Source organism: Platalea leucorodia, assembly GCF_965183815.1.
Source record: "Platalea leucorodia genome assembly, chromosome: Z".
NCBI classification, from domain to species: domain Eukaryota; kingdom Metazoa; phylum Chordata; class Aves; order Pelecaniformes; family Threskiornithidae; genus Platalea; species Platalea leucorodia.
In genome coordinates, this window is record NC_138858.1 from 10,785,006 (window position 1) to 10,801,066 (window position 16,061).

The 16,061-nt window shown below is 50.1% G+C and overlaps 1 protein-coding gene across 1 annotated transcript in view; it reads left to right on the forward strand.

Annotated features, from left to right (window-relative positions):
• Positions 1-16,061, forward strand: part of DNAI1 (dynein axonemal intermediate chain 1) — a gene marked incomplete at both ends in the record, with an annotated part of 149,341 nt that overhangs the window by 117,167 nt on the left and 16,113 nt on the right. Inside the window, one exon of the mRNA XM_082335571.1 lies at positions 3,008-3,193. Within this exon, the coding sequence (XP_082191697.1) occupies positions 3,008-3,193 (186 nt within the window). The remainder of the gene's footprint in view (positions 1-3,007; positions 3,194-16,061) is intronic.

Here is a 16,061-nt window from a genome sequence, read left to right on the forward strand (position 1 = left end):
GTGATCTGTAGTCTGGAGGGATAAGGGCCACCGGGGCAGTGGGATGGAGAGAAGCTGTGTGCTGTTGGTGAGTCTCTGGGGTAGGAAATCCAACTGGATCCTACTCCATAATCCTTAATCCCAGGACCTGAGCCAGCAGGGCAGCTCATGGGACTAGGAACATCAAGGGAGAGCTGCAGGTTTTCAGTCTCCCATTCTTTGAGCAGAAAACCCTGCCCCAAGCCCCAGGCAGATCTGCAGATGGTGCTGGTCACATGCAGCTTTGCTGCTTTACAGCACTGTTAAACTGCCTCAAGTGTTGTGGAAAGCCCTGTGCTCCTTTTAGGTTACTCCCAAAGCACCAGTAACAGTGTTGGTCTGACTCCATTTCCCTCTCTCCTAAGAGGGCCTGTAAGCCTCTAAATCAAAGCTTCTGAAGTCCTTCCTAACGCCCATGGCCCGCCCCTCCATCTGGAGCGTCTGACAGCTGATACGACGCTGATGTTTCCAGCTGAAGAACTGAAATAGTTTGTTCTTTTCCATGATTCCCTTGGCAAAGGAAAACAAGCCCATTTGTTTAGAAGCTCATAAAAGAGGAGCTTTATAGTAGGAACATTCATAAACTTGTTTGCTTTTGACCTTCTCCACATTGCTGATGGTTTTGAGTTCTTGTCCCAGGCATTGTGCTCGTCTGGGCTGTCAGTGGCATTTTTGAAAAACAGCCTCACCCAGAGTAATTTGCATTGCTCAGCACTCCAACACTGAGCCTTCAGACATGCCATCTTTCTCCACTGCGGTGCTGGGTAGGGTGTGCAGGTGTGGTACATTGACAGCCTTATAGAACAGCAGTGCAGATCTAGCTGCCAAAAAGAAACCTGGCCACTAATTTCATCTTACCTTTTTTCCTAGATTAATTGATGCTATTCAAGCAGTGGGCATTTCCCAGGCTCTTAGGTTACTAAGCATTGAGCTTGTGCCATGGGGGGTGTGTATGTGAATCATGCCCTTAAATTAATAAAAATGTATTCTGTGAAGGCAAGCAATTAAATCTTCTGTGAGTAGGGGTCATGGGGAGCTGATTTGCTTGAAACAGAGCTTGTTCCTTTTCAGAGATAGTAAGGCAGCAGGTGTAAATTACAAGCCAGTACAGCCACCTTTATTTATGCCTAGAGGTAGGAAATTGTGATTACCTTGGCTGGACTGTGGCATCTCAAGTGTCAGGCCCAGATTCAGAATTTAATGCTGGTATCTGATACTTTGAGCAGATAAAAATGAAATCTTTTTTTCCATCTATGCTTCTGCTAACTGGGGAAAGACTCTCCAAACTGCAGATCCTCATCTGTGACTGATGCTTTGGATTTCCTTCTTGAATTATAAACTGTCATGGATTTCTTTAAAATATGTCTGAGAACCTGTCCACTTACCAAGCTATTCCCCATCTGGAAAAGTCTTATTTTACTTCAGTCTGGAGGGAGTCCTCCTCATCTTGTTTTCTGCATCTGTAAAACCTTTGTATGGTTCTCCTTGCCCAGACCAAGGACATCACAAATTGCTAGATGTTGAGTCCTGCAAAGACACAGCAGCACAGGAGACTGCCTGGGACATGTGCTTGCAGATTGCCCAGTTCTTTGCTATACATGGATTCAGATAAAATTCACCAACTTATTGGTGTGTGATGGGAAAGTACATGCACTGATTTGATACAAAACCTTCCACGCTCTTTAGAATAAGCTTTTATAGGGTAACACTGTCAGTTTTCAGATAATTCCTAGATTCAAATTGTGAGCATGGCACAATGTTGAAATAGTATGTCTCATCTGTCTCGTAAGTGCTGGTAAACAAGACACAGCTGGCAGGAGATGTACAAGTAGTTTAGTCCTAATTTCCCCCATATTCCCACTGTACTTGTTAGCATAAAATATTCCCTTCCTTAGTTTTTCTCAAGACAGAAAAGGGAAAAGAAACATAAGGCTGAAAGTCTCCACAGTGGATTCAAGGTGGCAGTCCAGCATGCTGGAGACTGCTTGCTTCAGCACTGGGGAGGAGAGGGGCGTCATGTTTTATTAGCCATTGCAGACTGTAACAATGATGCGAGCTAATTGCAATTATTGGGAGATAATGTTAAGTTAACACATTCTCTCGAGTAACTGCCACTGTTCCCTCTGGAGTCATGAGGAAGTGTGCCTTATCGTGCAGTTTGTGGTGTGGCAGGTCTGTGTCACTGCTGTATCAGTGCCATGGGTCTGAGGTCCGTGACAGTGGGAGTCCCCCCTGAGCAGGGCCTCGGATCTGTCTCCCTCCATCCTCACCTTTCCCGTTTGGCCCATCTTTACCTGGCACTTCTCTCAATCCTGTGGGAGAAGGACGTGTGTGCAGGCATAGCATCCGAAGCAGCTGGACTGGAGTCGGCTGCCAGCACCAAGCTGTCCTGTGTGGTGCATTTGCCTGTGCTTCCCTTGTTTTACCCCAGGGTACACCCTTAATCATACTGACCACGTTCCCATCACTTCCCAATTAATTACTGGTTTGAGTCTCTAATGTTATTATTAAGCTGGAAATGTTGGAAAGCTCTGCAATAAAGGGTAATAAGTATTTCTGACAGCATTCCCTGCTTTGTGCATCAATCTATGTTAGACTCTGATTTAACACCTGGTTGTCTCATTACTTGCAGCACGGAGAAGGGGGATTAAGACCTGTGGGGTTAGCAAAGCTGGCTCTGAGCCTTCTCTAGTCTGGATCAGCTGGACCCTTGCCAAGGGTCTTGGAAAGAGCTTGCAGCCACAGCAGGGAACTGGTCCTCACTCCGTGAGTCCCTGCAAGAGGGGCACAGTCCCTCAAAAGCATCAGGCAGCTTCTGCACACCGCTTACTTAAGAGAGGACAAAGGCCTGACTGCAGATGGTAATTGTGTGCTGAGGCTGCCTTTCCGTGGGACCTTTTCTCTCTGATTTCTCCAGCCATCGTTCTGCCGCTGAGGGATGTTCTTGCCTGATTAATCCCTTTTGTGTTCTTTGCCTTTTTTTCCCCAGGCCCATGTGTTTGATCTGAGCATTAACAAGTATGAAGCTCTCTGCACCCAGCTAGTGGTGGCCAAGAAGAAAAATAAAATAACCCACATCCAATTTAACCCTGTCTACCCTGTTGTCATCATTGGAGATGAACGAGGCCACGTTACCTCCTTGAAGCTCTCTCCCAATCTGCGCAGGATGCCCAAGGTAAGAACAACCTGCATTCCCCTAATGGAGGTACCAAGCCACAGCAGATCTCTTTGTGCAGCCTTATCAGTGTCCCCTCTCCTTCTGTGTAATGATGTTGGCAAAGCTGCTCTCTCTAGCAAGGTGCTTAAGATTACCCCAAGCCTTTTGGGTAGGATGTCTGGGATATCGGATCCCTGCCTCTGTTCCTGTATGAGTAAGAAGGCTCAGTTCGCTCCTGGGCAGCAGGGAGTGGTGGGAAGGGGGTTTGCTGTCTGTGGACACTTTCTCACCACAGTCCAGACAAGCCCAGAAGCTCTTCAGAGGTTCTTTTGTTTCCCAAAGCTCACATCTTTTCAGAGCTTCAGGTTTTATTTGCAAAAGTCCTTGAAACCAAGTAAAAGTCCCAGCTCCTTCCTGAGTCCTTCCACAGAGCCCATGCTGCCTGTCTTCTTGCACTCCTGGATCATCAGAGCCTGTCCCCTGACCACCATGCCATCTCTCCTGTAAATGAGCAAGCACGGTCTTTTAATTTCTGAGGAGACTTGGGATCCTTGTCTCAGGTGATAGCAAGGAGATGCATGTGCCTCTGTGAGTTGGTGAAGCCCCTTTTCCCACCCAGCCATGAGGGCCAGTCGTGAAGGATGATGACCTCTCCCACACAGATCCTTTACTAGACTTTATTTCTGGGCTTCATCCAGCCATGAGCTGAATGGCTGTAAATGCCATTCTGAGCCCATGTAATTCTCATATCCAGTTGTCTCTTGTTTAGTGGAATTTTTTCAGTTTCAGGCTTTTTAGAACTGATCCAAGAAAGCAATCTCTCAAGATGATCATCTTTTTTTTATGTACCCCCAAAGGTTTTATGTACTCTACTAACCCACTGTATTAGGCAGGGTCTTTGGCCAGGAATTAATCACCCTGGTGTCAGTCCCAAGTCTTCTGAGTGGTTTTTAAAAAGTCCCTTCAGCTGGACACCACTGGAAATGTGAATCTCCCCTGGGCTGAGAAGGCACAGAAAACACAGTAGCGTGGCAGTCTGTTTGGGGCCGGGCACGGGAGCTGTGGAGGAGAACGTTTCATATGCTTCATGCTTCTCTATTTCCATTGAAACTGCAGCCTGAGACCATCCGAGCTCTCAGGGCTGTCATCAGCTTGGCTCAGGACAAGTTGCCTCATTGCTTGATGAGTCCTTCTTGGCCACGGGCAAGCACTGTGTCTGCCATGGACCCTGACTGCACAAGGGTTCAGCCGTGGAGGTGGGTCACACACACATAAACGTGGCTGCTCCCCTCCGCACCGCAGCTGTGGGGTGAGCAGCACCCAGCAACACTGCGCTGTAGGTCAGAATGAATTCACATGTCTGCCTCCACTCCTGGTGGCCAGCAGCAGCCCTCCGTGCAGGTATGAATGTCGTCATCTCCCTTCACCAGCTTTCTTCAGAGGCAAATTTCATGTTGTTGACAAAGCAGTTTAAACTGTGAGTTCAGGAGTGGCTCAATCACTTACTGCTGACCTTAAACCAATAGGTACCATATCCCAGGCAATGTATAAATGGGATGGAAATGGACTCTGCTGCTCTGATGTTATTAAGCTCTCTGTCTTCTGCTTACTTGGTTAGGTTTGAAGGGACACTAAACACAGAACTAAATGTTCCCTGCACATGTGGAGAAGAAGGAGGGATGTTCAGGTATGGCTGGTGATGTGTGCAGGTCCCCTGGCTACAGCCAGCTCTTCTCTGAAAGAGATAAGAATTTAAAACAAATTACATGCAGTGTGGTGGCAAGTGGTGGACCTGGCCCAGCCAGCTCAGTGGCCTTTCTGTGCTGCAAGTGGACAAGTGAGCTGGGTTGACGAGACCATCTTTCATGGCTGATGTGGCATCTGCTGTGCCAAGTGCTGGTGTCCGGGACCCTGTGGTGGGGAGATTCGGCTGCTGTGAGAGGGTGTTTTAACGGAGGGAAGTCAAACCCTGGCAGAACGGGCAGTGACATCCACTGCGTCCTCCTGTCCGCTGCCTTGCTGTGCCAGCACCAGCCTTCGTGTTATATCCGTAGTTTTTGCAAGTGAGGAGGGTCCAAAACTGTGAAGAGGAGTCCTGGCATCCCAGCTGTCTTCTCACAGATAGAGAAACCCGTCTGTGCCTGGCTTGGTATCTGGGTACCCCAGTCTGGCATCTCTGGCACTCAATCCCTGCAGAGCCCAGTGGGGAAACCTGCCTGACACCAAGGAGAAGAAGCCATGACCAGTGATTCTGAGGTTGTGGCCTTCGCACCAACCCCAGCATCTCTGAGCTCAGCTGCCTGGTCTTGTTTCCATCGATTCCTTTGGAGATGGGAAGGTGCCTTTTGCTGAGGTCTCACAGAACTTGGTGCGCTGATGGGAAGGGGCAGGCAGGGGCTCATCCAGGCCCCATGGCCCCTCTGTTTAACACAGGTGTCACAGAGGTTTGCCTGTGAAGCTTCTCCAGCAGCTTCCCACACAGCTGGGACAGCTGCTTTTGGCAGGTATGACTAGCAGACTAATCACCCTTTTTTGGAGCTCGTAATAGCCACATGTCATTCCAAACCCTCTTTCTTCCCCTGAAAATAGACGTGGTGCTGTCTGCTCCATGTTCTCCAGATTTCTTGGCTGTCACTGGGTTTCCAAGATAAGTCTCACCAAAAGAGACTGAGCTAACTTCATCCCGGTGGGATTTCAGTCTATCTGAATTTATTCTGGTTTGCCTGTTAGTTAAAGCTGGTGTGGTGGATAAGTGGAAACAGGGAGCGTAAGGGCTCCTGGGTTCTCATCAGACCTTGGTTCATTCCTCTCTTCATGTCCTTTAGCAAGGAGGGGAGGTTCAAGAGCTCTTTAAATAATTTGCAGGGTTGGTCTGCAGCTTAATTAATTCATGTTTGTAAAACACTTTGGGATCTTTAAGAAGTGTTATTTAATACTCTGAGTTTTGCTGTTAGCAGTGTTAGCACAGCCTCATTTATGAACACATGGCAGAACAAATATGCCAAGGGGGCAACTTCTTGAAAGCACTCAGGTGGCGTTTTCAGAAGTAGCTTTCACCAAGACACACAGTAAAAGCTTCAAAAAATGCGTAAAACTCAGGAGTTCTGGCGTAAAAGGAGTTTTGGCCTCCTAAATCATTTAGTGGCACATGGGAAAAGGTGCATTTGTTGTTGCAAGGAAGCTGGGGACAGGGGCTCGGCTGCCTATCAGCTACTTGTGACAAGGGCACATCTTTGTGCGCAGAGGGTACAGAGGTCCCTGTGCTTGTGCCAAGCACAGCGGGCGTCCTTGTGACTTCTCCCTGGTGATTTGGGTCCTGGAGCCCTCCCTAGCCCCACAGGCTGAAGTCTCTGGGGTGGGACAGAGATATCCCCTTGCCTCGAGGCAGTAAGCTGTATTTATTTCCATGAGGTGTGATCCTAGTAGAGGTTTTCTGTGCCTGTTGCTGTTGTCTCTAACTTGCGGGAGTCCTCCGGGAGTCTTCTGGGAACACACTACCCAACTGCTATGCACCAGCTCCAAGAGCCTGGGGAGCGTGGAGGTTGTGGGGAGCAAAGACAGCTGAGCCCAAACGCTGTGGGAAGAGCACCTGTGAGGCAGAGAGCAGAGCTTGCTGAAGGTGGGTTTGCAATCAAACTACCACCAGCACGGTCCTGCATTGGCCATGCCAAACACCCAGCTCCCAGAGCACCCAACCCTGCTTGGGCGGAAAGCTCATGCCAACAGATATTGTCCTGTGCAAGGAGACCTGGTGAACTTAGTTTGGGTCCTTCTGCTCAGAGCTCAGAGGTGGGGCAGAAATGCTTGCAGTATTTTAAGATGCAGCAGTAGGAACAGTGCAGTAGGCTCTTTGCTGTCATCCAAGCCACTTTTGGACTCTAAGCGCTCCTTAAATATTGCAGCAGTTGTCAGGCAGGAATTGTTTAACTAATAAAGTATCGTTCCTAATTTGTAACAACCTTGGTGGTTGAGTTCACCCAAGGGAAGCATTGCTGTAAGAAGAATCAGTTTGGGGCAGAGCTGTTTAATTAGTAAGCCTTCCAGGTTTCATTCGAGGGTTGGAAGAAATTAAAGCATTTTGTCATCACAGTCAGAAGAATGTAGCTGCTCACGGGCTTTTGTTTGTTTTTAAAAAACTGCTAAAATAGCCTGGCATAACCCCTTTCCACGCCAAAAGTAAGCAGGAGATAGATAGTAAAAAAAAAGTGAAGCTTTTTAAGAAATGCTGGGACACCACAGTGGAGTGGGACAAGAAAAGAAAGCAGGTCAAAGAAAGGTTACAATACAGCATTTGCTGAGGCTAAGGCAAATTTCTTGGCCAGTACTCAGGCTGACAGCCAGCGAGGCAGCCATCTTCTTGGCCTGATGCTTGTCTTGGATATTTATCTTGGATTATCTAGGATGGTTATCTCAGCCTCAGTTCCTGCTACTGGTTTCTTCACATGCAAGCCACCTCTTTCTCTGTCCCTCGGGGACAATCGAGTTACTTCCCAGGCAGTAAATCCTGGCTGTCAGGGTCTAGCTGGGCTTGAGTGGAGTGGGAAGGGGAAGATGGCTGCTCGCCCATCCCGGGACATGGCAGCAGGGCTGCACGGGGGCAGGAGCTGCGGGCACACACCTGTGAGCCCAGTGCTGCGTGCCTGTGAGCAGCTCGTGGTGTGGGGACAAGCGAGGGGCATGGGATGGCTCTGAGCCTTCCTATCCATGTGTCCCTGCTGGTCAGCTGCTCCGCTCTCTCTGTGCCTTATCACACCAGCCAGTGTCACCTCCAGACTCCCTCTGCCCCCTGCCTCTTTGCAGCCCTGATGATTTTGCCCTTGGCCAGATCCAGCCCAAGGCTGCTCAGCCAAGGAAGGGGCATGGAGTTTTGCTGCCTGGAGCACTTTGGCTCTTTGACCATAGCTGATGGCAGGGTCTGGGAGGGATCAGTCAGGATTTGGGGGACTGTGATGGACAGTGGGAGGATGTTGGGGTTTTCAGGAGGTGAAGGAGGGAAGGGAATTTGGGGAAGACTGGTGGAAGTTTTAGGGAGACAGTAGAAGAGTGGCTGAAATCTCTTCTTCAGCCTATCCCCTCCCCAGCACTGCCTCCTTCGCTATCTCCTGAGGCTAAGGGTTGCTTCCTCCTCATACTCCCCAGCAGCACCCACTGCATCCAGTGCTTTCTCACTAAAGGACCCTGGCTTTGTCCCTATACCCAGCCTCGGTGGGATGCAGCTCAGGTCCAGAGCTGCTGCTAAGCTAGGACGGTGTGAAGGGACAGTGGATGCTTGATCCTGAACCTCACTGCTTTGTAGCCTTGTGTTGCTGTGACCTAGGGTGACAGGGAGAAACTTGAAGGAGTTAAGGACACTGTTTCTGTTCTTAGTGTTTTCCTGTAGCTGTGGGAGGTGTTTCAGTAGCTGTGAGGGATGAACCAACCAGCATGAGAAGATAAACCTGAACTCCCTCCTTCTGTCCTGGGAGGTACAGTCCATCTGCACATGGGACTGTATTTACAGAAGGAAGCTATAGATTAGATACACTCTCCGAGGTCACATCAGTCCTGAACTGGTGAGTGGTTTAGCACAGAGGGAAGTACATTTTGTCCCCAAACTTTCTATTTCTACAGCTCTCATGTGATATCACTCTGTCTGAGAGAAAAGCACTCGCCTCTCCTCTCCAAACAGCTCGAGTCTTGCTCTTCTCGTGATGTAATTCCTAGTCCTTCTGTTTTCATGCAAATGCTCCTCTCTCGTTGAGATTCCCGCAGTCGCTTCTGTGCTGTTCGAGCAGCGGACGATTTCCTTGTGTCTCTTCAGGGCCGGCTAATTGTGCAGTGACCCAAAAGCACAGAGCACAAGCAGTGCTGGAGGAATTTGGCGTCGAGCACTGCTATCCCTCGCCTACATCAGGATTGCCTCCTCCAGATGCAGCTTGGCCCCCTGATAAGGAGGCAAACACAAATAATCTTGGGTCTCATAAAAACTGACCTGCAGCTTGATGGCTTTGCTTTCTCTGAGATTTGCAAATGGGTTTTGATTTCCTTTCAGTCCCTCCCCTGTTATTTAGGCTAGTTGCAGACAGCTGCTCTCTTACTGTTAGGGGAAGAGCTGAGCACCGTGGGGTGGATCCAGGGACTTGCAAAACCCTATTTCTGCCCATTCACAGCTTTCTGTGTCGCTTCTGTAGGCCACGTAAGGACATACGCACCGGCGTTGACTCCTTGGTACAGGAAGGAAACCCAGTTCTGGAGGCCTTCAAGAAGAGTAGGTTAGAGACACATCTGTACGGACAGGTCGCTCTGAGCCTGCCTTGGAGCAGGAGGTGATTGCTCTGACAGTTGCCGCTGTCGGCGCATGCTGGACCTAGTACACGCTGAGGCCAGCGAGAGGCCATAACGCCTGTGTGCAGCTCGCCAGGGTGTGAGCAGCATGGCTTGCAACCTACGGCCGTTTTGCTGTGCAGGTCTGTGACTCATAACTATAAATCAACATCTACCAAAGGGAATACTGACATGCACTGACAAAAGCAGGCTCCCCTGCCCCTTCCACCTGCTCCTTGCCCACCATGCTTTGCTGCCCTGCCACTGTGCTGGGAAACCCATTAGCAGGAAGACCTTCAGAGCCCCCCAGGATCCCTTCTTCCTCCACTGTCCCATATCAGGATTTCTCCCAATCTAGCATAGCCTGAGATAAAATGAGGGGACTGTTTAGTCCTGGAAAGCTGTTTCTTGGGAAAGAAGATGGTCGATGTGGCAGCAGGCTCCAATCCTTCTTGGGCAGAACTGAAGCCTTTGGATATTTATCTGGAGACCCTGGACATATCCACTGTGCACAGGAGAGTGGCTCTATGGCACACATCCAGATGTCCATGAGTGTCACACCACAGATACAACAAGTTCTGGATCCCGGACAGAGATGTGGCAACCTTAGACACAAGGACTGTTTGGAGAGCTAACCCAAACAAGCCAGCAGTAGATCTAAAGGATTTGAATCTTCTCTCATTAAATCAGTTTTCTTCAGTTTTGGAGAAATAACTCTTGGGTTGCATCAGACTATGTGAAGGAAGAAGAGTGCTCTGTGTAACTGCGGGATTGCTGAACCCCAAGGTCAAAGAGCTGGGGCTTTTCTTCTTTTCACTGTTCCTGGCCACGTGTCTTCAACCTTATTTTTGTTGTGCAATGTCACTTTCTGTGACCATTCTGTTTGGCAGTTGGTGGAGAGACAACATCCACGTATTTACAAGTTATTTTAAGCTGAAGTCAATTCTCAGTGGTCAGGATGAAGTGTGTTTAGTACATTAAATGGAAACACTGGCAACTGGAGCAAGAAAAGGTCCAATTTTAAGAAAATTCAATAGTACTTATAAATTATTTCTAAAGTGCAAGTCTCATCCTGTGAGGTGCTGTGTGCTGTCAGGGAGACACTGGCAAAGCCAGGAGGACTGGATTTGACTTTCTAGTTTCCTCTTTGTAGATCTGTCTAATAAAAAGGGTTGCCCATGTTTGAAAGTGGTGCAAGACTGCTCCATTTTGCAATACTAGGGGTTTGGAGAAAAATGCTAGGGGGATTTGGTTTTGTGAACAATAGTAGTCAAGTCACTGAGGTAAATGCCTCTCTCTAGACATAAATCTGGTGTGTGTCCGCTGGATTTGCTGTCCTCTGGGTATCCAGGAGTAACTGAAATCTGAATTTGGCCAATCAAAATGGGTTTTAGTGGAGCCTTATTTTACTCCTTCCCTTGTATTTCTCCATGCCGGCACAGTTACGTTGCTACAAGAACTGTTTTGTCTGCAGGTTTTGCATCCTCATCCGTGGTCTGTACTTTGGTGCCTGCTATCCTAGAGCTCCCCAAGCCCCATCAGCCTGGGCTTTGCTCCTCAGCAGCCTGATGAGCCCAGCACTGCCTGTCCTGGGAAATGCCTAATGCATGAGAAGGAGCCTTGCTTCACATCGTCAGAAGACTTGCATTTTGGTTAGATTGGCGATTGCCTGAATATGCCTGTTCAACTTGCACAGCTCCTCTTTGAGCCGGAGCCTCTGCTTTCTCCAGCACCTTGGCAGTAAGCCTTGGCAGCAGAGGAGTGGGCACAGCATCACGTTATGGCAAGAGAGGCACTGCCCAGCCTCGTGGGCCGCTTGGCTTGCCTTTCCTGCCTGTTTCTTTCTTTAGCTGTCCTCTGTGAATTCATTTCTATGCACATGACTTAAATCCCCTCCAGAAAATTGGCAGATCCTGAGAAATCACCAGTTCTTTGCCTGAATAACAGCCCCGGTACAAAGACAGAGGGACCCCCAGGAGAATGGGCTGTTTTCAAAGCATGCCCTCAGCAGAGCCAGCAAGGGAGATTTTGGGGAGACTCTCATTCTCCTAGCAGTGGCTGGGTGTGAGAGCAGGTCTGCCAGCCTGCAGCCTTTCCTGCAGAGGCTATTGGGTGCTCAGCCCCCTGCCATAACTGATTACGGCTGCCTGCTGATGGAGGCAACGTGGATGCTTATCCTCCAGGTCATCTGAGGGTTAGCTGCTTTTTTGCCAGAGAGCCCCAAGCAGCTCTCAGGATTGCAGCTATTCCTGAGCGCTGGCTCTGCCGCAGGGGTGTGGAGGAGGAAAGCTTGTTAGCTCAGCCCCTGAGCCGCGGGGTGCATTTGAAGGGCAAGGCGACGGCTAATCATGAGGACGTGGTGCAAAGCAGTGGCTGGGGCCTGGGAGACCCAGCCCTGGTCCTGGACCTGGCCTATGCATCTCCTCGGATGAGATGCAGCTCCTCTCTATGTGGAAGTGGGATGAGAACTCCCATCTCCTTGGGAGCCACAGTGGCCAAGTGAGAGGTGTCCATAGACACCATGGATCTGCTCCCCTACAGCCTCTCTTCAAAATGTGTCCCTCTGGCTGAACGCTTTTGGGACACATCCAATATAGTCGTACCTCAGGAGAGGAGCTAATGTGGGGGTGCGCTGATGGACAACTCCATCCCACCAGGGCCCAGCACCTGGCAGGATCTCCTGCCTCCCTGCATTGTCCATCACAGGAGGACAGTTGCATGTCACATTAAGCCCAAAGTTTCAAGCTGGGGCAGCCTGGTCCCTGCAGAACTGGTGAAAATTAGAAAGTGGACCAAGGTATCAAGAGATGCTCACCCACAACCAGCAGGCACAGCAGTGATGTGCGTGCTGTTACAGCTCCAGCCCAGCAATCCCATCTTGGCTCAGTGCAGCCCCTCAGCTGTCTGTCCTGGCAGACAGAGGAGTGAGAAGTGGCGGATGAGAGTGCAGGTCCCAGTGTGGTGCAGAGGGAAGAGGTGGCAGTAGTATGAGTGAAAGGACGAGGAGCTGAATCATGGCACGAGCAGGCGGGAGCAGGCATCCCATGGGTGTCCTGGCCAGCAAAGCACGTTAAGCCCTGGGACACAGGTGAGCAGGTCCCTGTTGGCTCTGTACCTCCACAGGGGTTGGTTTGGCCTCCATTTGTGCTGGTAATGTAATTTAGGTAGAAAAATGTAACTAGTTCTCCCCAACTCATGGCTGTGCAATGTTCTAGGCACCTGAGGACTCACTCAGCAGGGATGGCAAATGGGACACTGTGCTTCATTTGCAAGGCCCATCCTAGTCATGTTTTTGCATTTCCTTACTGAACCCAGCAATGCCACACAGCTTGGAGAAGGTGAGTTTTTACTCTTCTTCAAGCTCTTCAGCTTTTATTTGCTTGTGATATTACAACCTTGTCCCTAGGCATCGTCTGGGCCCTCTGGGGCAGTGTCCGTCATTGCAGAGCCCAGTGGTATTTGCTGCAGTGACAAAGGCAGGAAATTTGTCGTGACATGGAGTAGGAAGAGATGTGGCTACGAGGGCTGGAGGAACAGCTTGAGATTTGGCGCATCCCTGCAACTCCTCCTGAGCCGCTGCCAGAGCCTGACACAGCCTTCCCCAAACAGCCGTCCTGGGTTGGAAAGGGCTGAGGCTGCCGGCGGAGACACATGGGGCAGCTCCCTGCTTGCGAGACTGTGTCTGTGCCGCTGTAAAACACACCCCAAATACATCGCTGTAAAAAGCCCGTCGCTTGCAGACTTCGCCTGTCTGTTTCCTGACACTGGGTGCATTGGTCTGCAGCCCTCCATGCCCCTGCACACCCTGATCGAAACCATCACACTGCTTCTAGCCCTTGCCAAGCCTCTCCCTGACTCATGCTCGTGCCACCTACCAGCCTCCTGCAAAAGAAAAGAGACACCTGCGCCAGCAGGCAGGCCAAATAAATGGCCCTTTGCTCAAATTAATTTGATGGGCTCAATGGGGAATTGTTTAAATGAGAGAAGGGAAGGAATCGCCGATGAATAAAATGTCTTGCTGCTCACGGTGATGGAGCTGACGCAAAAGGATTATTTTTATCCCGTGGAGAAAGGGAAGAGAAGAGCTCTGCGAAGCAAAGGAGATGAGGGTCTGCCTTACAGTCCCGCTGGCTGTGGGAGATGCAGCAATAGCTGCAATCAAAGCAGCTCCAAGGTTCTCCTGGAGGCAAGCTGTTACGCTCCAGTTCACTGACTGTTTCTGTGAGATGGGATGCCAGACGCCAACTGTGTGAGGCCTCTAGGGCAAACATCCCCCGCTCTCCCCTACTCCCATGTCCCACCAGGGAGCTGCGCTGCTCCCAGTGCAGGGGGCATCTGAGCTCCTCACCCACTGTGGGGTCCTGGTCAGTGCAGAGACCTGTCCTGTCTGGGCAGCGTTGTGTTTTCCACCTCCAGCCCGTTGGGCTGAAATCCCCTGCTTGTTATCCCCCAGACCATGTCCCGTGTGCCCTTACTGCCTGGTGTCCTACGGGTGCATCTCCCCCGCTGCCCTCCCTGGCGCAGAGGGATCTTTGCATGTGCCTGGCCACAGTGCTCCCATTTCTCTGTGGTGGGACAGCTGACTGCTTCACAGCAGCGCAGGAGGGCCAGGTCCCACCCAGCTGATAATTCCTTTAACCCCAGCCCTGATGGCAGAACGATCCCTCCCCACAATCCTGTATTTGTGCAGGGAATTGTCCCTGCTCACACGCAGTATCTTGCATTTGTTCCTGTTAAATCTCATACAGGTTTTCCAGGTCACATCTCCGGTCCAGGAAAGTAATTTGAAATTGCAGTCCTGCCTTCCTGGACACCTGCAGCCTTCCCACCTGTCCCAGTGCCCATGCACTAACAGAAACACTGACCAGATCCCCTCCAGACCACGGAGCTGAGTGCATTGCACACAACTCATCCCTCTGTGCTGATAGCTCTGGGTACAGCTATTCAGCTGGGTCTTACTAGCTTTTACGCCCTTTATATAGATCTCTTGCCTCACTTGAGGATCAGAATGTCAAGGTAGGCAATGGCAAAATCTTCCTGAGGTCGAGATTAATGACTTCTGTGTCTTGCCTGTCCACAAGGTCTATTATCTTGTTGCAAAAAGAAATCAGATTAGTTCAGTGCAACTTCTTTAGCACAAAGCCGTGTTAGCTGTGATGCATCTCCTCGCAGGCACTTACAGGTTGTTGGCTTCTTCCACTCATCTTCTGAAAAGTGAGGTTAAACTGAAGGGTCTGTGATTCTCTTTTTGTGGGATAGTCATTGCGTTTACCTTTTTCAGCTTTCTGATCCCTATCATCCTCTGATATTCCCCAAGATAAATGCTTCAGATTAAGGCTGTTAGGTCAAGCCAATGTGAAGACAGCTGCCTTCCCAAGGGGCTGGGGCTGTTGTGGCCAGGATGATCTAAAAACACCATAAGCAAGCCAAAGCATATGAGCACAGATAGCACCCTTTATTAGGCAAACAAATACATCTGGGAAGAAAGGAGAAGTGCATGTGCCCCAAAGCTTGTCTTTTCCTCTCCAGATATATATTAGTTGAGCTAATAGAAGGCATTGTGTCTCCCTGCCAGCCTGGGCTGCCTGGCTACACACTAGCCCGTGCCTCTCTCAGCCAGACCAGACGTCTCCTGGCATGGTTGCTGGTATCGGCTGCAATATCCTGAGGACTGGGGATTGCAGGAAAGGGGAAAGGTGACTTCCCAGGAGCACAGATGGAGCATGGATGTGAGCACTGCTCCGTCTCTGCTTTCTTACTTGTTTGCCTCCTCTGACTTCCTGATGATTACGCTGACTTGCTGCCAAAAGTCAGGCACCGAAACCAGAATGACCAGAAACTGCTTTTGCAAATGCAGCTGTGAGACTGGAGGATGCTCATCCCTCTCCAGGATTAGGGCTCCTACTTTGATCTACACTGAAGGAACCTGCTAAGCCAGGAAAAAGAACTCAAAGGCTCTCATTTTATCTGGCCTGGGCAGCCAAAGGACATCCAGTGGGAGTGCAGGAAATTAATAATTTAGAGTCTTTCATGTCATTAAAAAAAAAAAGCACGCTAGGCTTTGCTGCACGGTTAGAGTTTGTAATAGAGCAGAGCAGAAGGCTGATGGATTGGGTTTCAATTACAGCTGCTTGTTCAAGAAGAAAAGCTGTGCTATAAAAACACTGCAGCCCAAATGGCTCCTGCAACCTGGGGGCTGGGAAACTCGGGCTGCAAAGGAAAGGGAAGCCCAGCCTGAGAAACTTTTGCTCATCCACTGCTGTGAGGCCAAAGCCAAGGCTGTGGAGGTGCCATCTCGCTCAGCCCAGCCTCACAGCGTTTCCCAGCCTAAAGCACCAGCGAAGGAGAGGGGTCTGATTTCTGCTCCCACAATGGGGAGAGCCTGGGGTAGCTCAGGCCTGAAGGGCAGTTCCTGAGGATGGAAATCCTGGGGTGGCTGTAGGGGACACAGACTTGCAGAGGGCTCTGTCATCCCTTCTGCAGCGGCAGGGGAAACTCTTAAGTCACTTCCCTCTTGCCTGTGTAGGGAAATTTGGTTTGTCAGGGTGTTTTTACCCTGCTCATAGCCAGGGATGTGCTGCCA